This window comes from Aquarana catesbeiana, linkage group LG03, assembly GCF_042186555.1.
Source record: "Aquarana catesbeiana isolate 2022-GZ linkage group LG03, ASM4218655v1, whole genome shotgun sequence".
Classification (NCBI taxonomy): Eukaryota; Metazoa; Chordata; class Amphibia; order Anura; family Ranidae; genus Aquarana; species Aquarana catesbeiana.
The window spans coordinates 193530686-193555579 of NC_133326.1; the positions used below are offsets into that span (position 1 = coordinate 193530686).

Sequence of the window (24894 nt, forward strand, 5' to 3'; positions counted from 1 at the left end):
AATAACATCATTGCTGTTTTGCTTGATGATTTCCAATTGTAAAATACACCCCATGATCTCCCCGATCAGGATCTGGGCACTTTCGGATGTGAAAGGATCTGGATCCACAACATCACGATCACCTAAAAAGAGAGGAACCCCAAAATAAATTTGGTTTAAAAAAAATGCCGCCATCCATCTCTTATCTGAGCCTGTGGTTGCAGACACTCACCTGTTGTGGTGCCAATTTCCACCACGTCTTCATCCTCCTGCTCAGCTTGTGTTGGGGGGATTTCCCCTTCTTCCAGAGGGGGGGGCTCTGGTTTCCTCGGATGAGGGGTGTCCTCCGAGTCTTTTCTCCCCTATGTAAAACAAAAAAGGTATACTTAGCACACAGATATTTAATGTCAGAACTATAAAGATGAAACATTGTTTGGAAGTGGGGTACAATTGTCAATTTTAGCAGAGTTCCAAGATGTAGCTTTTTTAGTGTCCTTTGTCAAGCTGCAATACTTTACCTGTTTAGTACAAGCTTCACAGATGGAGACCCCCCTATAGTATACACTGGAGCACCTGTGTGGCCCCCCTAATAAAAATGGTGTTCTGGGGTCCCACACTAGTGCTCCAGTGTCCAGATGTGTAAACAGTTGCTCAGTGTCCTCTCCTTACACAGAATCTAGTTTGCCTTTCAGTCTAGTAACAAAGCCATCTACACAACCCAATTCTTTGAAGACAAGTATAGGGCTTCAAAATGGTGGCCAAATGCATATGGGCTAAACAATGGTATTTTATAGTTGGAACGAAAAATGTTTGATCCGAACGAATAATGTGCCCATGAACATGAAAGTTGCCATTTTAAACTGTACAACAGTTCCTAAAAGCACATGGAGCAGCACGAACATAATAAAGACAAAAAGAATAGGAACACAGCACAACTACTTACTTTTTTGCAGCATTCTCTTTCTGTACTGCTCATGTTCTCGTAATTTCAGGTCCGACCACCGGTTCCTGAGCTGATCTTTCGATCGTCGTACCCCGAAATTCCGGTGCAGACTCCTGACCACTTTCGCCATGATCTTGGCCTTTCGGATATTGGGGTTGGGGTAAGGCCCATACTTTCCATCATAGTCGGACTTCTTCAGGATGTCCACCATTTCCAACATCTCCCCAAAGGACATATTTGAGTCCTTAAATCTCCTTCTGGATCGGGACGTTTCAGGCTCCAGCCTCTCCTCCTCCTCCTCGTTGCTACAATTAGCACGCACCTGCTGTCTATCCGCCATGTGCTCTTCCCCCACTGCGCCGAACGAAAAGGAGCGGGGAATAGACTAGAAAGAACGTCAGGGGCGGGCGGAGTTATATGCATGCGCAGTGTGTATAAAGCGTAACACACGTGCGTATTACGTACGATCTGTGAGCGGAGGAAGGAGCATCGGAGACGCCGATCGTGATAACGAAGGTAAGATCTAAACTTGCGCCTATACTGCTTTGAAATGGAAGCCTATATTGTAAGAAGATTAGGGGAGTTTTGCCTGACATTAGGGTTTGTCTTGTGTTGTGTCGTGCAGAGAAAATGGATGGGTTCAACGACCACAATTTCCTGCCCCTGTTCATAGACAAATACAGGGAGATGCCCTGTCTGTGGCAAGTGAGACACCCCCACTATAATCATAATCACAAACAGAAGAGGCAGGCAGTGCTGGAGAAACTGCTGGAGTTGGTGAAGCCGGTGGTCCCCACAGCAACCATCCCTTATTTAAAAGCCAAAATTGGTGGCCTGAGGAGCACTTATCTTAGGGAGCGCAAGAAGGTCACAGATTCCCAGAGGTCCGGAGCTGCAGCAGATGACTTTTATGTCCCCAGGCTCTGGTACTACGAGAGACTGCGATTTCTGTCAGACCACACTGAAGTCAGGGAATCCCTCTCTACTCTTCCTTCCACACTTACTTCCACCCCAGCTGAGGCTTTCGATGTCCATCCTGGGCCTTCCAGCCAGGAAGAAGTGGAGGAGCCCAGCTGGAGTCAGGTATAGCATTCTTCTACAGATTTCTGGGCAATAAATAAATTATGTTTACTAGATGTTATTATTGATCACTAATTGCTGATTGAAAAAAGTGTTTTACATATCAATAGACAGTAGTGGGCACCCAAAATTGGGACAAGAATGAAAACTGCTGGGCTCAGAAGGATAGTCTGTTATATTTGTTAACATTCAATTTGCAGCAGTCAGGAGGTGAAAATTGTGTGTGATTGATGAAGAAAAAACTAAAACTATGTCCCTTTTTCATACACAGGAAGACATCAGCCAGGAGGAGGTTGTGGAATGTGGCAGTCAGGAGGAGGCGGGGATTAGTGGCAGCCAGGAGGAGGCGGGGATTAGTGGCAGCCATGAGGAGGCGGGGCTAAGTGGCAGCCAAGAAAAGCCTGGGACCAGTCGCAGCCTGACTGAGTCTCAGGTCCCTCCCCTCCGCCTGCCATATAAACGAGCCAGGAAGGCCACTCCGAGTCCCGTGCAGGATTCAGCGTTCAGGCTGATCCAGGAGGCTTCGGCGTCCCTCAGAGCCTTACCAACTCCTGAAGAGGCCTTTGCCTGCATGGCTGCCACCAAATTGCAGGGCATGCAGGAGGGTCAACGCAAGCTCTGTGAGGACCTGCTTTATAAAGTCCTACGTAAGGGGGTGAGTGGGGAACTAACACCCAAGACCGACGTGGTTGAGTTGGACCATCCTCCTCCTCCTCCTCCTCCTGCTGCCACAACTCCAACACCACAGCCACCGCGTGGAAGGAGGCGTTTAAAGAAGACCAAAGAGTGATGGCCCTGGGTTCAATCTGGTCTGACAGAAGATGCAGTCTCTCGTATGACCACAGCCTGGGGACACAGATGTCATCTGCTGCTGTTCATGATCTCTGGGACTTCTGGACCAGACTGCCCTCCCTTAGGTAAGGACTCCTCAGGCCACCAATTTTGCTTAAAAATAGTTGATGTCTGCCCTGGGGGTACAAGGCTTCACCCACTTCTGCAGTTTCTCCAGTGTTGCCTCCCTCTTTGTTTAGTTGTGAGCCGTTAATAAAATTTTTTAGGTAAATTATACTCTCCTGTGTGTGTTTTCATCCAAAAAGGACAGTTTGTTGGTGACGATTCAGGTACATTTCTAAAGTACAATGTGAAATTAACAAGAGACAACAACACCAAACAATCTCCTACAGATTAAATAGAACAACATGTCAATGGTGTTGTGGGAACTTGTCACAAAAAACACACACAAACATTTTCGGGAGTACAAATCAAAATCGCAAACAAAATAAAAATAAAATACAAACACAAAAAAAGAATCTACATTAAAGCCAAAAAATATATAAAAAATATACAAAAATATGTTGTCAGATGTGAGAAATCAAAATATATTGAGGGAATCCCGATAAATAGTAACAAAATAAGTTTTTGAGAAGTATGTGTGAATATGAGCAGCAAAACTACTTGATTCTTGTCACATTATAAAGAAGAAGAGAGTGCGCTGTATTAAACCATTTTTAACATTGCAGCGTGACGAAAGTGCTGTATCCATTGCGAATGCTAAGTTTACCAGAACGAGCTGTTCCGTCTTGGAATTTCTTCTGAGCATGCGTGGCACTTTGTGCGTCGGAACAGGCCACACACGGTCGGAATTGACGCGATCGGATTTTGTTGTCAGAAAATTTTATCTCCTGCTCTCCAACTTTGTGTGTCGGAAAATCCGATGGAAAATGTCCGATGGAGCCCACACACGGTCGGAATTTCCGACAACACGCTCCGATCGGACATTTTCCATCGGAAAATCCGACCGTGTGTACGGGGCATTAGTGTCAGTGTGTTTTAGGTAGGATAAAAAAGAGCAAAATGTTCATTATTGTTTCTGGACTGTACTACAGGCACATACAACAACATACAGGTATGTGCTATCGCTGCTATCATCAGGAGTGGGCAAATTTTTGGGGGGTTGTTCATTTGTGGTAGTTTAGTAGCAAGAAATATACAGCTAAATTAAAATATATATATATATATTTTTTACTATTTTGGACCAGTTTCCCTTTGATAATACAAAAAAACAGGAGATATCCATTACCATTTACCACCAAATGAAAGCCCAATTCGTCCTGAAAAAAACAAGGTATAATCCATCTGGATGCACAAAGTAGTTGTGATAACATGTACGGTTTTACTAACATATGTCAAAGTTGCAAAATTGGACTTAGGCATTAAGATTTGTTTTACCCTTAGTCATGAAGGGGTTAAAGCTGAACCTTGGGATAATCAAATACTGCCAAAATATAAGAGTCATATGTATTTTTACATGAATCGCAATATGCTGTGTGTATTTCTTCCAGACTTGTGCAGTAATGCAACATGAAACTTTCCCTGTAATAAAGATCAGTCACTACTGCTGTCTTTCCTTATGTGAGGCAGCTAGTCTTGTATACACACTCCTGTAGTTTTCTGCAGGCAGCCTTTAGTGGGTGGGCCAGCTGGGTCCCTCCTAAAGCCCTGCCCTCTGCACAGGCTCTATACAGCTAAGTAAAGGGTTTTTAAACCCTTGTTTTTTTGTTTTTTTTTTAAATAACAAACATATCATACTTACCTCCACTGTGCAATTTGTTTTGCATAGTGTGGCCCTGATCCTCCTCATCTGAGGTTTCCCAGCGGCTCTTGCGGCTCCTCCTCGCATCAGTTAAACCCCTGGGAGAAGCTCTCTCCCTGGGGTTTAACTTGTGGGCACGCTCCCGAGTCCAGCATTTGCGTCTATAGATACAGAATGCCGGACTCGACCCTGCCCCCAGCGCCCGCATCTTTGGATTTGATTGACAGCAGCAGGAGCCAATGGCTGCACTGCTATCAATCTATCCAATCAAAAACCGAGAACCCCAGGCAGAGAGCTAGAGTGCATCTCCACCGAGGGATCGAAGGGCTTAGGTGAGTAAAATGGGGCTAGGGGGCCGGTCACTGTCAGAAGTTTTTTCACCTAAATGCATATGATGCATTTAGGTGAAAAAACACGAGGGTTTACAACCCCTTAATGATGTCAATGCTACTTTTACAAGATATTAACTTTGCAAAGGCATTAAGTGCACAGAAAGTAGATTTATAACCTTTGTGGCTATTGAGAAGTATATTCAAATGAATTTCTTTTTTTTTTTGTGCCTGGAGTTCATGACCTTGAGAATTGATTCAATCCATCTACACTGTCCTACAAAGGATTGAATGTAGAGTTGATTTACAAACATCTGGCAAATTTGCCATAGTATAATTGCAAATTGAAAAATATACTATATTACTATTATATATATATATATATATATATATATATATATATATATATATATATATATATATATATATACTATATATATATTTAAATGATACACAAGACAGTTGCATTGCTACTCTGTAAAATATTTTCAATTGAACTCTGTATGTTCGCTGCCAACACACTCTGCATGTTTACATACAAACAGTAAGTTCCAGGGCAGGATTTCTCAATCTTGAGACTAATGGTATGATGGGAGTAGAATATTGTTTACAGACAGCCTCTGAATAATAGCCAGCACCAATATTTCAGTGTATTTTCTAATGTTATCTATTAAAGCAAATACATATATCAAACATAGAACTTACTACAATTTTGCTTGCGCCAGTTATGCAACAGAACACCCTTTTCAGCACAGGCTCGCACATAATTTTCCAATGCACTGCATAAGCCAGCCCAGACATCCTCACTTTTACAAGTTGAGCTTACACATCTCTGCAAAAAAATACAGTAAGTTAGCAACTGAACAACACAATAAAAAAACATGTATTTGTTTGAAGAAATGCACAAACAATTGCAAGAGGAGATGGGTTAATTCATTGAACTTGTATAATTATAACATCATTTGATTTTACAAAAAAAAAAAAATATGCAGCTTAGAGATGAAAAGAAATTGAATAACATATGCACATACTGTACTTGTCAAATGTGTGTTTTATTTTACCAACCAATATATTTTTATGAAATACATACTTAAGAACAATATCTTTATGTGATTTAGTTTAATAATAATTAAATAAGTTAAGCAGCCAATCAACAGTCTGCATCTTTTTGGGCATATTGTACCTTATAATATGGTCCATAATCCACATAAGAATGGCCTTTGGAAAACACTCCATGCAAATTTTTAAGTTCAGAGCAATGCTCTTCGGCAAACATTTCTAAAAATAAATAAATGAATAAATATATTTTAAGCGAAACAAGCAAATATGTGGAACATAGAGTGAACAATACCACATGGGCACTTAGCATTCATTCTAATGACTTCACGCATAATGATTTAACTAGACATATAACATTGATCTAGAGATACAATGGGGTTGCTTTACTAAAAGCAAATAGTCTGTGTACTGCAAGTGCAGTTGTGCTAGATCTGAGGGAAAGCTCTGAAATAAGGGAACGTTCTGTTGATTTCTATCATCCAATCATGTGCAAACAAAAATGCAGCTTTTTATTTTCCTTGCATGTTCCCCTCAGATCTAGAGCAACTGCACTTGCAGTGCACAGCCTGTCTTCAATAAATCAACCCCAATGCCTATCGGCCTAATGTATGCTCTATATTATACTACCTAGGTATGATATGTGGCAAAAAAGCTGTCCGTTCATAACACAAGTCAAATATAAAGTCCAGAATATAAACACATGTGACTGCTTCAGTGCTTCCACCACCTCAAAGACCACAAGCTTCTTATCAGAACCCTAAGGCCTCATGAATAAAGGTCAATCATACATAAGAGGTATCCTGAGGATCCAATAAATCAGTCACAGAAAGGGATAATTACTTGAACTTGGTCCAGAACCACTGGACAACAAATGAACAAGAAAACCTGCTCCAGGTGCCTAGTTAAAAAAGAAGAATGTATCTAATTTGTTTATTCAGTCTGTTGAAAAAGATTTTATTGCCAGCTAGTGGAGGGGACAAATTTAGAATGGTATGTAAAAGAGAGGTACAGTATCTCACAAAAATTATTACACCCCTCACATTTTTGTAAATATTTTATTATATCTTTTCATGTGACAACACTGAAGAAATGACACTTTGCTACAATGTAAAGTAGTGAGTGTACAGCTTGTATAACAGTGTAAATTTGCTGCCCCTCAAAATAACTAAACACACAGCCATTAATGTCTAAACCGCTGGCAACAAAAGTGAGTACACCCCTAAGAAAAAAATCTCCAAATTGGACCCAATTAGCCATTTTCCCTCCCCGGTGTCATGTAACTCATTAGTGTTACAAGATCTCAGGTGTGAATGCGGAGCAGGTGTGTTAAATTTGGTGTTATCGCTCTCACTCTCTCATACTAGTCACTGGAGGTTCAACATGGCACCTCATAGCAAACAAACTCTCTGAGGATCTGAAAAAAAGAATTGTTGCTCTACATAAAGATGGCCTAAGTTATAAAAAGATTAACAAAAGCCCGCCAGCAGTTTAACAGTACAGGTTCCACTCAGAACAGTCCACGCCATTGTCGACCAAAGAAGTTTAGTGCATGTGCTCAGCGTCATTTCCAGAGGTTGTCTTTGTAAAATAGACATAGACGTAGACGAGTGCTACCAGCATTGCTGCAGAGGTTGAAGGGGTGAGGGGTCAGCCTGTCAGTGCTCAGACTATACGCCACACACTGAATCAAATTGGTCTGCATGACTGTCATCCCAGAAGGAAGCCTCTTCTAAAGATGATTCACAAGGAAGTATGCAAACAGTTTGCTGAAAAAAAGCAGACTAAGGAGATGGATTACTGGAACCATGTCCTGTGGTCTGATGAGACCAATATAAACTTATTTGGTTTAGCGTGTGTGGCGGCAACCAGGTGAGGAGTACAAAGACACGTGTGTCTTGCCTACAGTCAAGCATGGTGGTGGGAGTGTCATGGTCTGGGGCTGCATGAGTGCTGCCAGCACTAAGGAGCTACAGTTCATTGATGGAACCATGAATGCCAGCTGTGACATAATGAAGCAGAGCATGATCCCTTCCCTTCGGAGACTGGGCCTCAGGGCAGTATTCCAGCATGATAACGACCCCAAACACACCTCCAAGACGACCACTGCCTTGCTAAAGAAGCTGAGGGTGAAGGTGATGGACTGACCAAGCATGTCTCTAGACCTAAACCCTATTGAGCATCTGTGGGGCATCCTTAAATTGAAGGTGGAGAAGCGCAAGGTCTCTAACATCCACCAGCTCCGTGATGTCGTCATGGAGGAGTGGAAGAGGACTTCAGTGGCAACCTGTGAAGCTCTGGTAAACTCCATGCCCAAGAGGGTTAAGGCAGTGCTGGAAAATAATGGTGGACACAAAATATTGACACTTTGGGCCCAATTTGGACATTTTCACTTAGGGATGTACTTACTTTTGTTGCCAGCGGTTTAGACATTAATGGCTGTGTGTTGAGTTATTTTGAGGGGACAGCAAATTTACAGTTATAGAAGCTGTATACTCACTTCACTGTAGCAAAGCATAATTTCTCCAGTCTTGTCACATGAAAAGATATAATAAAATATTTACAAAAATGTGAGGGGTGTACTCACTTTTGTGAGATACTGTATATGGGATATTTTTGTTTAATACGAGGAAGCCAGCAGGCATGAATTTTGAATGGGATGTTTCCCATTTTTATAAATAAATATATTTGGGTGCCTCTGTGGATCCTGGTACAAAAGAACATATGTGTGTACTAAGTTATATCTAATATATTATTGTATTGGGCTTATAACACTCTTATTAATATCTTCATTATAAATCCTATTAAGAAAACATTTGGGAGGTATTGGAGTTGATTTACTAAAACTGGAGAGTGCAAAATCTGGTGCAGCTCTGCATGGTAGCCAATCAGCTTTCAGGGTTTATTGTCAAAGCTTAATTGAACAAGCTGAAGTTAAAAGCTGAATGGTTTCTATGCAGAGCTGCACCAGAATCTGCACTCTCCAGTTTTAGTAAATTAACACCATTGACTTATATAGACACTTTTTTGGGATATATATTTTTTTAAGAGTATTCCATTACTACATTATTTGACTTTTTCTGATATGTTGGTTATGGTGTTTTGAAAAATATATATTCTTTTGTTTTGGATATGGTATTTTGAATTAGTCTCATATTTTGTTGATTTTTCTTTAATCATTTTTTAACTACTTATTTGTTTCTCTGCATATCTAAACCAAAAAATAGTTTTATGGTAACGTTATAAGAGCTCTGCTTACAATTTGTAGTTTTTCTTGGAAAACTATTGTTAGCCATCATGTGGATGCTTGGGGTCTTAATACCTTGACACCATTGATAAACATGTATACGTTTATACATTCTTACTATGTATGCATTCATGTTTAAAACCGTATAAAGATATATTACAATACCATGTTATTCATATTGGCAACATTTCAGATCGTGAATGAACACTTTTGTTTATTATAAATTTTTACTTTTCGTTTTGTTTTTAGGATTTTATATATGTGAGATATCTTCTTCACTGGTGATTACTCAATTCCGAAATGTTAAAACTAACTATAAAGGCTTGGTTTCATTTGTTTTTATTACCAACAAAGAGTTACAATTTTGCATGTGAAGACCACAGTTTCAGCTGTTCCATCCTTTATTGAGTGGAGCCGGATCTTCACATGATGTGAGAGGCATTACCAAGTTCTTCAATTAAGTTTTATTATCATCTGTATATATACTATTGGTGTTCATTTTTAATTTAGCTATGACTAAGCACCAGTGAGAGTGGTGTGAAACATGTCAGTGTTTGCATTTTTATTATGATTTTGTATGGATTAATTCTTCAATAAAGGAATTTCTTTGGAGTGCAGCCATCCAGATCTTCATTTTTTCCCTTCACTGAGCAACAAAGATGATAGTCTCTCAGTAAAGCGGTACACAGACCAAACAGAGGACAAGACTCATAGTGTAAACCCACATAAATGAAGGCAATAAAATATCATGCAATGGATACTCACAATAAGATAAGGTATAACAGCATGTGGGACTCAAAAAATCCCACCTGCCAGCATGCGCAATTACACCAGCCCACTAAACTCTTCCCTACGTGTTATGTTTTTCTAAAAGGTTATCATCATCCCCTGAGGAAGACCAGTTGTAATGCATCAAGAGGGGTTAATGTCATCACACCACTGGGAGGAGAATCTGCGCAGCCATTGGGAGGGCAGATATCAGTGGCGTCTGTTGCTCAAAATTTTTTGGGGGGGCGCAAACAGACTGAAAAATTCTGAAAAAAAAATTTAACTTGCTCATCTCAAATTATGCTATTTACTTAGTGGGTCCACATGTTAAAGATGATTGATCCTTCTTTCAGTGATTGTTTAATAAAAGTACATTTAAAATAGCAAATAAAAATTATCCTAAAAATGTATTTTTAGTATGATTGTTTACAATTTCAATATATTAATGAACAGTGCCTTCACTAAAAAGGGAAGGGGGGTGTGGAGGCGCCAACTCTGCTGACACTATTATATGGTGAAGGTGTAATACATACACTTACTGGTAAGTCAGTTCAGATGGGGTGGCGATGTCCATCAGGGGTTGTGTTGTCCTGGGATGTGCTGGTGTGCAGGCTTCACTGGCAGTCCTTCACCTCAGGGGATGTTGGTTCCTGGTTGAGAGAGGCTTAACAGCGGTGTCCAGTGTGTGGAAGCTCCACGCTAACCACCCTGGAACCCGGAAGCGGAAGTGATGTCAGCGGTGCACAGGAAGTGTCCAGACACAGATAGGAGATAATACAGGCTACGCGCTCGGGGCTCACAGCTCCTTCTACTGGCCTACTGACAGGCCAGTAGAAGGAGCTGTGAGCCCCGAGCGCGTAGCCTTTATTATCTCCTATCTGTGTCTGGACACTTCCTGTGCACCGCTGACATCACTTCCGCTTCCGGGTTCCAGGGTGGTTAGCGTGGAGCTTCCACACACTGGACACCGCTGTTAAGCCTCTCTCAACCAGGAACCAACATCCCCTGAGGTGAAGGACTGCCAGTGAAGCCTGCACACCAGCACATCCCAGGACAACACAACCCCTGATGGACATCGCCACCCCATCTGAACTGACTTACCAGTAAGTGTATGTATTACACCTTCACCATATAACAGTGTCAGCAGAGTTGGCGCCTCCACACCCCCTTCCCTTTTCAGTGCTATGCTCACAGAGGCTAAGGACACCCTCTGAGGACGGCTGCCTCCTCTCTCTCCCCCTCCCCCCCTTTTTTGTTCTAACATTAATGTTCTATCAGAACCATCATTATACAATTCCATTCCTGACATCACAAAATCTGAGCGCCGGAAAACCTTTCTTCTTCAGTGCCTTCACTAAACTGGTCTAGATACTATAATACATTGGTAGCAAAATGCTTTGGAAAAAACACCAAAATGTAAAATATATTACCTTTTTCCAAATTAATGCAAGTTGTTTGTTCTGCAGGAGGACATAAATATTGTGACCAAGAATCAGCAAATACTGCTGGTAAGGATTCTATTATGTCGTTGCTGCTTGTTAAGTCATCTTCTGAAACTTTATTGTAAGAACCACAAAGTCCTTTAAATAGAAAGTTGTAAACATAAGTTTCCCAAGTACTTATAACACGATTTATGCATTTACTTCTTAACATGTCTATCAATAGAGGTAGAGTGAAATACTCTATTATTCATCAACAGAAACAAGTAAATACAGTTAAAACATACATTTTAATACCTAATCTGACACCTAGCCAGTTTACTTTTCAATGTTTAGGAAAAAACTTAATTTTTGCACTTATATTTGTGCTGAAATGCATTGTAATGCACAGCTGCTACTTTTTTGCCGTATGCAAACATATTCATCTACAATGACATTAGGATGTAACCAAACCCTTGAACGGTTCAGTACCTAAGCATAAAGCATTCTTACCTTGTAGCCCTAGTGTTTTCGGGTCCAACACTATCAACATGGGAATGTATAATGTTTAAACTTTAAAAATGTTTCTCACAATAATCAATTTCTAATGCATGACACAATTAAAATGCTAGAGCTTGCCATTATAACTTGCATAGGCATGCACAGCCTATTGCACTAGGGTGTGCACCCCAAAACTCAAACACACATGCGTGTGTATAATTTTATATATATATATATACTGTATATACACACACACACACACACACACAAACACTCACATATATGTACATAAAACCACCCATTTATGTGCCTGCCTGACCCCAAGTGCCTTTGTTTACCTTTTTATTAAAAAATAATAAATACATAGATGTTTGCTAGGGCATTTATTCTTTTTTAAAACTGGAGACTGCAAAGTATTGTGCCCGCAATCAGCAGAGTGCGGGTGAAGCGTCAGGCTCCTGCAGACACTGCCTACAGTTCTGTTGCCCATACCTCTGTATGGCTGTCATTGCAGAGCTGTAGGCAGTGTGAATGAACTACAGGTGTGCTGATCAGTGTGCCGGCTGCAGTGTTGGACTGAACTTGTAGTTTATACATTCTCAGATTCCTATGACTTAGCCAAGGTTCACACTGGGCTGCGGGAGTGCACAATTTCACTCCCGCCTGTCAGTCCAGTTTTCGGACGCGATTTTAGAGACATCTGTGCAGGTTTCTGCACGGATGTCAATGTAAATCGCGGGCTGAAATCGCAAAAAGTAGTCATCATACCATACAGGGTTATAGTCCCTCTGGTATGTGATGATGTCAAGGCTTTGGGGTGAAGGAAGAGAAATTAGAATCAGGTAAGTGAAAGAGGATATCCCCACTCCCCCAGCACACTGCAAGGCTGGACCTTTTTACTGTCCTGGAGTTGGGCTGTATTATTATGATAAGAGTTTTTGATAGGTTAGGAATTCCTGGGACTTCTGAGGTGCTTCATAGATGTATTCCATATACACACACATTATATGTTATTAAAAAAAAAATCATTTTAACAGGATATAATGTGTATGTGGAATACATTTATGTAACGCCTCAGAAGTCTCAGGAATTCCTAACCTGTTCAAGAATGTTACTTTCTCTTTCAGTAAACTTGCCCTGCAAAGTGCAGGGCAGGTTTACAGCACAGAATCGTATAATGGAAAAGGCAGAGAAAGAAGGTCAGTACTCACAGGTAAAAGTCTGAGATCTTCAGTCATCCCCAGGGAGAGCTGTGCTGTGTGCTGGACAGGAGGAAAGAGATCGAAGGGTGCACTGTGAGATCTCTTCCTGCTCCTCCCACCTGTAGTGGAGCCCCAAATCAGCCAGAGGAGTTTTCCCCCAAATGCTGCATCAGAGAGGAGTTCGGCAAGCTGTCTTCTGGCAACACAGGGCATAGGATGGTGAGTAACTCCTGTGAGGACTGCAGCCACAGCTGTGAAGTAGCGGTCAGGAAGTATCCGATGCTCTCTGAAGTTTGCATGCTTTATCTCTGACAGCAGACGGCGGAGTGATATTCAGCTGACAGGGGTGCTGTAGCCGGAACTACAGAGTCAGCATCGGAAAATGCGCCTGACTGACTGATTACTCCGCGGCCAGTGGCTGCAGTTCCCACAGGAGTTTTACACATCCATGACAAATAGTCCCACTTGCAGCAGTGTCATTTAGAAAAAAAGAGTTCTCACACATTTTGGCAGCAAAAAAGCCCTGGGGTGTGTTAGATGTGCCTGGGCATTAGGTTGTGCCCAGGCACACCTGACACACCCTGTGTGCACGCCTATGATAACTTGTATTTTCTAACATGTCTCCTCCTAACAATCGAAAGGATTGCACCACTCCAAACAATCCTGAACTCTGCTGCTGAACACATCTATTTTACCTTTAACTCTTCTTTACTTTAAACATTTGGGACTTTCATATGCTTCTCCTCTTCTCTGGAATTCCCTTCTATATGTCCTTAAAGTGTTTGTTACCCCAGCATTTCATATTCTTGATATGTGCCTGCTGTATTATGTCCTTGTATGGAAAAGTATCATGTTCTATTTACAGTATATTGCTATATTGCTTCCTTTGTGTAAAATCCCTGGTGTTCCTGCTAGTCCCTCTGCTTTTCTTTTAAAAACTGACCACACTAAGCAGGAGAGCACATCGTGGTCAGTTCTCTAGCTATGCTGGGAACTCTGCCTGCTCTCCTCCAATGATCAGCCTTGTCCTGACACCCCCCCCCCCCTGCACCGCCATTCACTGGGAAGCTTAGTGTGCTACTTTTTCTCCCTCCTCTAGCAGCCAAGAAGAGAGGAATGTGATCACTTAAAAAAAAAAAAAAGAGAAAAGGGTATTTATGTTTTTTTATATCTATACACAGATGTTTTGCCTTTCATTTCAGTTTTAAACTGAATGGGTTGTTTTACAAGGTGATCGTTTACAATCACTTTAAGCACTTTGATACCATATAAAGCATCCCTTAACCACTTCAATACCAGGCACTTTCGCCCCTTCCTGCTCAGGACAGCTTTCAGTGCTGCCGCACTTTGAATGACAATTGCACGGTCATACAGCACCGTACCCAAACTAAATTTTTATCTTTTTCTTCCCACAAATAGAGCTTTCTTTTGGTGGTATTTGATCACCTCTGAGTGTTTTTTTTTTTTTTGCTAAACAAACTAAAAAAGGCCAACATTTTTGAAAAAAAAAATGTTTTCTTCGTTTCTGTTATAAAAATTTGTTTTCTCCTTCACTGAGGGGCACTGATGAGTCGGCACTGATGGGCACTGATGAGGCGGCACCGATGGGCACTGATGAGTTGGCACTGATAAGGTGGCACTGATGGGCACTGATGAGGAGGCACTGATATGTAGAATTGATGGGCACTGATAGGCGGCACTGATATTCAGCACTGATGGGCACCGATAGGTGGCACTGATATGCAGCACTGATGGGCACTGACAGGCGGCACTGATGGGCACGGACATGCGGCACTGATGGGCACTGACAGGCAGCACTGATGGGCACTGACAGGCGGCACTGATTGGCACTGACAGGTGGCACTGATGGACACTAATAGATGGCACTGATGAACACTAATAGATGGCACTGATGGGCAGCACTGATTGGGCAGGGACTCACAGGTATTAATGCTGGGAACTGATTGGCACTGTGATGGACACTGATTAACACTGTGGTGGGCACTGGCAGACTTTATTATTGGGGCACTGCCAGGCACTGATTGACAGCTGATTGGCACATCTAATTGGGCTGTGCTGATAATCAATGTGCTGATTTTCAGCACAGACCCCACTCTCCATTTACCGGCACTTCCTGGTTCTCGCGATGATCAGCTGTGATTGGTCACAGCTGATCACATGGTAAGAAGCCTCTGTCAGAGGCTTCTTATTACGATTGGAGATCAGTCTGACACGCCGCACTTGCAATCGCTGTGTGCCGGCATGTTATCCTGCTGGACGTCATATGACGCCCAGTCAGGATAACAGAACCATTTCCCGGCCGTTATTCTGTTATAGCCCGGGCGGGAAGTGGTTAAAACACATTTATGCATGCAGACATATAATCTGGCTCACTACAGTCATTTCAGTCATTGATTCAATGTTGCTTCTTCCTTAACTGTTTGACACTCACATGTCAGTTAATGTACAGTATAATTTACAGATTTTCATACATCAGGTTTCTATTCATCCCTCTAGAGCAAACTTTCTTAACCATGGTTCCTTAAAAGATTGCTGGGGGTTCCATGAGCGGCAGATATTTCTGCCTCTCAGATAAGTTCGTACTGACACCAATGATCTTTTTAGCTATCTGCAACTGCATCTGTGAGTTTCTTCCCACTGACCACCAGTGGAAGAAGTATTCTTCCCACAGACCATCACACTAATGTACAGTGATATGTAGATATAGTATGTATTAAATGTTGAGAAACTCTGCTCTAGAGCAGTAAGGATTGTTTTTCCTGTTGAATCTTATTTTTATTCTAGATATTTTGCTATATATATTCTCTTGCAAATCAGATGTTAGGGTAAGCGTTAATTTATACCACGTGTGTTGGGCAGCAGTGATCAACACTGTTCCAATGCAACACTAACAAAATTACAGTACATTGTTTAGAATCAATGGGCCCAGCTGGAGTGCAACACATAATAAGGAAACATAAAATACAGTATATTGGCCTCTACTGTGGAAAAAACATACGTCAACCCACATCATCATGTGTCAACTTGCATAAGCATAATGCATCAAATACCACCCTGCTATTCGTTTTTTAAGGAGAGTTGATGATGGAGGTCACAATTAACTCTATCCTTTTTGTTAAATAAATTGCCTGCTTCTCTCTCCTAGACATGGCCTGATTCATTCAGAGTCTATTTACAGTATATGGTGGCAATGTTAGGCTTCTCCAGTATTTAGAATGTGTGAATACGACTGCATGATTAAAAGATTTGGTACTAAAAGGTGTTAAGGCAGAGTGGTACCAGAGTGTGCAATGTGTACAGAGGCTAATCAAAAAGAGTGGAACAAAAAGTGATTGGCATTGTGATTGGCATAATCGTTTAACCCTTTGGAGCCCTTTTAAAGCTCCCAGCACAGTGACAGAGCTGTCAAATACAATTTCAAAGTTTCTACCCGCAGTTTGACTTGTTGAAGTATAGGATGGTTTAGCTGCATGACTAACTGGACACAGGTCACATAATAATGTTAGGGAGGATAGAACTGTGATGTAGGTAGAAGTTTTCGCCAAAGTGAGGAGAAAGGTGTTATGGGACATGTGACAGTACAAGGTCCTGGTATTCTAAAAATAGATGTAGGAATGACACAGGGTTTAAACAGGGAACAGGTACTGTGGGACTCCGGAATATTTATTCCGGATCAGTGTCTTGAGCTTGGAGACTTTGAAGAGATTAGGGTGAGAAGAAGTTTCCAATCCTGTTTCCAGGTCTTACTGGAGACCTGCAAGTTGTGTGAGTGTGCAGGTCCTCACAGCCATTATAATGAAGGATCTGACCCTAGCTTAGAGCTCTCCATCAGAGTGTGCTCCGGTTTAAAGACAGGTGTGTGTTCATCTTAGGAGACAGAGGTGCTCTATTTAAGAGACATCACTCCAACTGGAGGAGAGATTCTATGTCCATAGGACTGAGAGTTTAGGAAACAAAGTGAGTCTAAGAGACTGAGAGAGGCAGGGAAACTGGGTGAGTCCAGGGAACTGAGGGAATCTGTAAGTCTTATGCCGCGTACACACGAGCAGACTGTCTGGCGGAAAAGGTCCGATGGAACGATTCCGTCGAACAGTCCGATCATGTGTGGGCTTCATTGGACCTTTTCTGTCGGAAAATCCGACGGACCTAGAAATAGAACATGTTTCAAATCTTTCCTATCAAAAAAAACATTTGTCTTTATGCTAGTCCGACAGACCGAAAACGACGCAAGGGCAGCTATTGGCTACTGGCTATAAACTTCCTTATTCTAGCCCTGCCCGCAGACCCCCACAACCAACCAGAATTGTGGGGAAGAGGCCCTTCTAGTCATCAACATAAGTACAAGGTGCTTTGTTAGGCCTGGTAAGGCTCTCCTCCAATGTTGAGGGCATGTGGTCTGGAATTGTTTAGTAGAGGGAGTGTGCACATTTTTGCATACAGATGCATAGCAGACCCCAGTTAACATCCATACCAGAACCTCATGATAAGGGTCTGGTATAGGTCTGGTATAGAGAAAGGGAACCCCCCGGCTGCTCTCCTCTCCCCTCCACCTCACCTATTCTATCCCTCAATTTTACCCCCTTTCTCCCTTCCCTTCTCTTCCCAACCCCCTGTGCTTTCCCACACATGTCTCACATAAATGAGCGTAACTATGGGGAACTCAAGATGAGCCGACAGTTTGGTCCAAACCTAGGTTCAGAACAGACTTAGGCTGTTGACGTGTTAGGACGAATGTGGAAATTTTGCCCATTTAGCCCCTTGTTCAGTGGGAGGCAAAAATCATATATTCCCACCAAGTGCTCTTATTTTACTGTGCACATGCTTAATGAACACACCTCTGTGCTTCACCATACCGAAAACAATCCGTGTTAATATAACAGTGCCCCTCTGCTGGAAGAGGGCTCACTAGATGTTGCTATGTATAAATAACAGGACAAACTGCACTTTTTATAAGAACTGCCATGGGCTTTTACCACTCATCTGGTCTCCAACTCAAAGCCACTTCTCCAACCTTCTCCTCAGCGCATATGTGCGGATAATAATAGCCGCAAAAGGAAAATCATTACACACCAAATTTGATTGAATAAATAATCCCCCATACAAATATCTTCACATGTATACACGTACATGTATAAGTGCTAGAACCAGCACTTACAGTATCTCACAAAAGTGAGTACACCCCTCAAATTTTTGTAAATATTTTATTATCTCTTTTAATGTGACAACACTGAAGAAATTACACTTTGCTACAATGTAAAGTAGTGAGTGTACAGCTTGTATAACAGTGTAAATTTGCTGTCCCCTCAAAATAACTCAACACACAGCCATTAATGTCTAAACCGCTGGCAACAAAAGTGAGTACACCCTTAAGTGAAATTCTCCAAATTGGGCCCAAAGTGTCAATATTTTGTGTGGCCACCATTATTTTCCAGCACTGCCTTAACCCTCTTGAGCATGGAGTTCACCAGAGCTTTACAGGTTGCCACTAGAGTCCTCTTCCACTCCTCCATGATGACATCACAGAGCTGGTGTATGTTAGAGATCTTGCGTTCCTCCACCTTGCATTTGAGGATGCCCCACAGATGCTCAATAGTGTTTAGGTCTGGAGACATGCTTGGCCAGTCCATCACCTTTACCCTGAGCTACTTTAGCAAGTTAGTGGTCATCCTGGAGGTGTGTTTGGGGTCATTATCATGTTGGAATACTGCCCTGTGGCCCAGTCTCTGAAGGGAGGGAATCATGCTCTGCTTCAGTATGTCACAGTGCATGTTGGCATTCATGGTTTACCTCAATGAATTGTAGCTCTCAAGTGCCGGCAGCACACGTGCAGCCCCAGACCATGACACTCCCACCACCGTGCTTGACTGTAGGCAAGACACACTTATCTTTGTACTCCTTACCTGGTTCCCGCCACACACGCTTGACACCATCTGAACCAAATAAGTTTATCTTGGTCTCATCACACCACAGGACATGGTTCCAGTAATCCATGTACTTAGTCTGCTTGTCTTCAGCAAACTGTTTGCAGGCTGTCTTATGCATCACCTTTAGAAGAGGCTTCCTTCTGGAATGACAGCCATGCAGACCAGATTGATGTAGTGTGCGGCATATGGTCTGAGCACTGACAGGCTGACCCCCCACCCCTTCAACCTCTGCAGAAATGCTGGTAGCACTCATACGTCTATTTCCCAAAGACAACCTCTGGATGTGAGCATGTGCACTCAGCTTCTTTGGTCGACCATGGCGAGGCCTGTTCTGAGTGGAACCTGTACTGTTAAACCGCTGTATGGTCTTGGCCACCATGCTGCAGCTCAGTTTCAGAGTCTTGGAAATCTTCTTATAAAAGACAGACTAGCAGGGCCAATCTAAGCGCAGCAATATTAATAACACATTTAATTGAGTAGTATTGCACTCACTGGAAATAGGATAAAAGCAGGCACATCTTTATGAGCAGCAGATGGATGCCAGGGATCCAGAGCGGTATCCAGGCAGCGCTGTGGGGTCTTGCTCTACGGCGCCAGTGGTTTCCAGGGTCCCGGGCTAGACGTGGAGGGCACAGGAGGAAGCCGTCATACAGGAGGTCCCTGGTCTCTGGGGGAGGAGGCTGTGATGTGCACGTGTTATTAATATTGCTGCGCTCAGATTGGTGCTGCTTGTCTGTCTTTTGTACTCATCCCAGAGTTTCTTCTGCTCTTCAGCATGCTTCCTTTCCTGTGTCAGCTGTACACCCTGTGGTCATTACCCAGGCTATGGACTTCCTTTTAAAACCCATTATCCCCACCATGAGTCATCTATAACTATATATCCCTGTATTATATATATATACAATAACAATTCCAATAGTGACTCTTTACTCCCCACTGGTTAGAACTTGGACTGTATTGTTCAGTATTCTGACACCACATTTCTCATCATCCCAGATGACACAGATTTGCCTGCTGGAACTCCCTAGCGCAACAATTATTGTCTTTTTTCCAAATTCTTCTTACAGCCTAGGCCATCTTTATATAGAGCAACAATTCTTTTTTTTCAGATCCTCAGAGAGTTATTTGCCATGAGGTGCCATGTTGAACTTCCAGTGACCAGTATGAGAGAGTGAGAGCGATAACACCAAATTTAACACCCTGCTCCCCATTCACACCTGAGACCTTGTAACACTAACGAATCACATGACATCGGGGAGGGGAAATGGCTAATTGGGCCCAATTTTGATATTTTCACTTAGGGGTGTACTCAGTGTTGTTGCCAGCGGTTTAGACATTAATGGCTGTGTATTGAGTTATTTTGAGGGGACAGCAAATTTACACTGTTATACAAGCTGTACACTCACTACTTTACATTGTAGCAAAGTATAATTTCTTCAGTGTTGTCACATGAAAAGATATAATAAAATATTTACAAAAATATGAGGGGTGTACTCACTTTTGTGAGATACTGTATGTGCAGGTTGAGTGTATAGAAGTGGCACATCCCCCCACCTGCACCTATCTAGTGTGTGTGTGCTGTGTGCCTAACACATTGGGAGCTGCACAGTGCACACTCTTTTATTGTCTAATTTCTTCCTGAGATTTCCCTATCGTCTCTCCCCTCTGGAAACATCCACTGATCTGCAAGCAGTATATTTCTTACTGATCGGAATGTCTTCCTTTTTTATTTTTGCAGTGATGTTGACCTCTTTTCTTGTATCTATATCATATACTTACCTGCTGATCTCTTGTTTCATGTCCACAGTCTCTGACCACCTCCTGTACTATGTCCGCAGTCTCTGACCACCTCCTGTACTATGTCCACAGTCTCTGATCATCTATTGTATCATGTCTGCAGTCCCTGATCATCTCCTGTATCATGTTCACAGTCTCTGATCATCTCCTGTACTATGTCCGCAGTCTCTGATCATCTCCTGCATTATGTCTGCAGTCTCTGATCATCTCTTGTATCATGTCTGCAGTCTCTGACCATCTTCTGTATAAAGTCCACAGTCTCTGATCATCTCCTGTAACATGTCCGCAGTCTCTGATCATCTCTTGTATCATGTCTGCAGTCTCTGACCATCTCCTGTATAATGTCCACAGTCTCTGACCATCTCCTGTAACATCCTGTAACAGTCTCTGATCATCTCCTGTAGTATTTCTGCAGTCTCTGACCATCTCTTGTATCATGTCTGCAGTCTCTGACCATCTCCTCTAGTATTTTGGGGAGAGCCTGGGGCTCCTTTAAGTTGTTGTTTGCTGTGTTTAGACTTTGCTACATGCAGGGAGTGTTGTCTATTATTTTAAGAAGAGATAAAATGAAAAAAATGGAGTTCTCCTGACTGCTTAAATTTTTTTGATGAAAACCATGTGCACTTGCGCTGTAATTGTGATGCATCGCAGAATCGAATCGAATCAAATCGTTGACATGTTAATTGTAATCGAATCAAATTGTGAGGCCAGTCAAAATATTGACACTTTGGGCCCAATTTGGAGATTTTTACTTAGGGGTGTACTCACTTTTGTTGCCAGTGGTTTAGACATTAATGGCTGTGTGTTGAGTTATTTTGAGGGGACAGCAAATTTACACTGTTATACAAGCTGTACACTCACTACTTTACATTGGAGCAATGGAGCAAAGTGTCATTTCTTCAGTGTTGTCACATGAAAATATATAATTAAATATTTACAAAAATGTGATGGGTGTACTCACTTTTGTGAGATACTGTACTGTAGTTGTCACCCTATAACAAGAAGTGTCTAAACAAGAACCTTCATGAAAGGAACACCAAATATTATTTTAATAAAAGCTACACATTCAGAAAAATTAATAACAACTTTTGATATGAAATTAATAGGAAATTTTAGTAAATGGGTTTACATTAGAGCTAGTATCCAAGGTCTACTATCCGTGTCCTAAGGTGCATGCAGGGAGTCCTAGTGAAGAAAAGCTGTTTTTTTACTGTAACATCAACTGTATCCAGTAGACAAAGTCCTCCTTAATACTGTGAGTAAATGTGCTACTGTTTAATAATTGTAGCTAATTTGGATAAACATCCAGATTTATCTAGGCCCACCAGGAGCATGAGTATGGGGTAAAAATTACAGTTGTTGTCTTTAGAAAATTCCTGTGTATGTTCCATCATCAGGCTTACCTTTTGAGAGGAAATTATAGGTAGAATCTGATTGGTCGCCCTGCACTGCTGCTTTAGCCACACTAGATTGTGAATTCCCCTCTGGATTTTCAAATGGAATTGAGATGGAGGCTCCCATTGTAGGCTTGCATTGTACCGAGAGTTCCACTGTATTTAATATTTTGGCATAAACAGCCTGAACATGTTGTTTAACATATAAATAATCTGAAAGGAAACATAATTTCAAACATTGAATGTAATATGGAATAATCATTTCAGGAAAGTTTGCATTTTTCACTACAAATTATTTAGCTATATTTTACCAGACATGTGGTACGCTAAGTCCATATCTCTAAAAGTGCAGTCCTTTGAAATCACAAATGTATGTTCTTCATTTCCCTGAAGTAAAAATAAAAATAAATACAAATAAGCAAATGATGGTAATAATAATAATTGGATTTGACAATGCATTTGGACAAATATAGTTTTTTCTGTGAAGCAACGACTTATGTTATTCAGACATGGTAAAACCTAAACAGAATAGATTTACTACGATCAATTGCCGCCTATCCCAACTTCATTAACTGCCCCCCCCCCTTTTTCTCCCATCCCCACTTATCGGGTGGTTCTGGTGGCTTATTTCAGATACTCACCCACCCACAGGATCCAGTGTTGTCCGGCTGGGATCCTGTTGTATTCTGCCACCTCTTGGTCCTGCTCCACCATAATCTTGTGTGGCTTCATTGGAAGGCCCGCTGGCTGTTCCTCTTTCAGCCAGAACGCCTCCTGATGATGCAGCGCTAGGCCCACCCTCCTACTCTTTTCTGCATGAAGCGATTTGCCTCCTGGGATATGTGACACACATATCCCAGAGGGCAAAGGGAGGACCTTGCAAGACATTTGCCTAGGCGAGTGATGTGCTAGGAGGAAAAGAGAAAACAAAAAAAAAAAAATATGGATGCCTGGTTTGAAAGAAATGTGTAAATAGAAATATGTAGGGAAAAGTTGCTGACTTGTCCTTCTAAAAATGCTGCTTACCTGGCTGGTATTATGATCCAGTAGCTTCAATATGTACACTAATGCCAAACAAGTTTACAGATGACTTTTCTAGCTACTTGTTTCTTTCAGATCAGTGACTTGGAAACCTTTCAGGCCAGAAACAGCTAGACAACTAGCATTCTCAGATGAAGGTCTACAATTTTGGTCTATATATTGCTCTCAGGACAGATTTCCTTTTACCTCATAAACCTGAACACCTGGATAAGTAAATAGGGTATAAATAAAAGAGCCATGTGTATTCTTGGTGTACTTTGTGTATTTTTCCAGATCTGTGCCACAACCCCATGTGCAACTTTGCCTCTGTGCAGAAGCTTCATGTAATAAAGACCAGTCACTATTGCTCTTTCTTCTTATGCAAGGTCACCGGTCTTGTCTCTGACCCCTCCTGTAGTTTTCTGCAGCCAGACTGTAAAGGGTGAACCCTGATGGGTCTCCCTCACAGCTCTGTTCCCTGCACAGTCTATGTACACCACAGGAAAAACTGGTTAAAGCTTTACTGGTGGAGATGTAGATCCACATCAATCACAATGAACGATTCCCACTAACCCACCGAATAATTAACATGCTGAGCCACCAAAAAGTCAGCTCAATGAACTGTTCACCGTGAATGACAGCTCCTGACCCCACAACTACTTGTAATCAAAGGGACAGGTTTTTCCGAGTGAGGTCATTGACTAAATATGGACATGACCACATTTGGTTAATGATATCACCTGGGATCCCCCATAACATCACTGATATCACTGACCAAATATGGTTGTTTCCACAATTGGCAATGAAATGACAATACCCCATCCCTTTGTTTAACTGCAGCTGTTACTTGTGGTGAGCAGTCTTTTGGGAGTGGACACAACCGTGTGTTTTTAAAAAAAAAATAAAAGCCTTTTTTAAATGTCTGGAGTGTTTACATTATCGGTTGATCAGTTGTTTTGTTTTTTTGTGTGAATGAGTAATCAGGTATACTATGTATCTAGGATATAAGTCTGATATGAATTATGGGGAGAACCTTGCATTGTTTTTGAGGTGTTGTGCACAGGGAGCTACATAAAACAAATAGACCTTGAGCTTGCATGAAACAGTAAATTGATGACCACTTGCATGAGCACATGAGCTGAATGAGGAAATGAAGCTCCGTGGTTGGAGAAACACCCTAGGCTGGATTCCAGGTTCAAAACATATGCAAAGCAGAAGGTCAATCCCAGTATCTGGTGAGCTGGGCAAATGGTAACTTTAAGTATTTTTAAAGTCTTCTAAGACTACTAAGTCTACTAAGACTTTCTCCCTGTTGGAGAAAGGCCATTATAAAGCAAACAGAATCCATTCTATGGTTGCAAGCTCTCAAAAAGGTGATGATTGAGATTCAGGATGGGCCCAATCCTATGTTTACTTGGAACAGTAACACATTTGAATCAATGCCTTCAAAACTTTTCTGAGGGGATAAAATTGGGCTAATTCCATCAATACCATCAATATAAATCTCCAAGATATTGAGAAGCAAGATGAAGAGTGGATGGGAAGAACCACTCCTATGGAAAGGATAGGAACTCTATCTTTTATCTGTAGAACACCAACTTGCAACCCACTTATCCTGAGAT

At 41.8% G+C, this 24894-nt stretch overlaps 1 protein-coding gene across 1 annotated transcript in view; it reads right to left on the bottom strand.

Annotated features, from left to right (window-relative positions):
* Positions 1-24894, bottom strand: part of LOC141133942 (mucin-19-like) — a 253631-nt gene that overhangs the window by 142344 nt on the left and 86393 nt on the right. Inside the window, exons 12-16 of the mRNA XM_073623553.1 lie at positions 22564-22639; positions 22262-22465; positions 11426-11575; positions 6108-6202; positions 5630-5756 (exon numbers count right to left, since the gene is read on the bottom strand). Coding sequence (XP_073479654.1) covers positions 5630-5756; positions 6108-6202; positions 11426-11575; positions 22262-22465; positions 22564-22639 — 652 coding nt within the window. The remainder of the gene's footprint in view (positions 1-5629; positions 5757-6107; positions 6203-11425; positions 11576-22261; positions 22466-22563; positions 22640-24894) is intronic.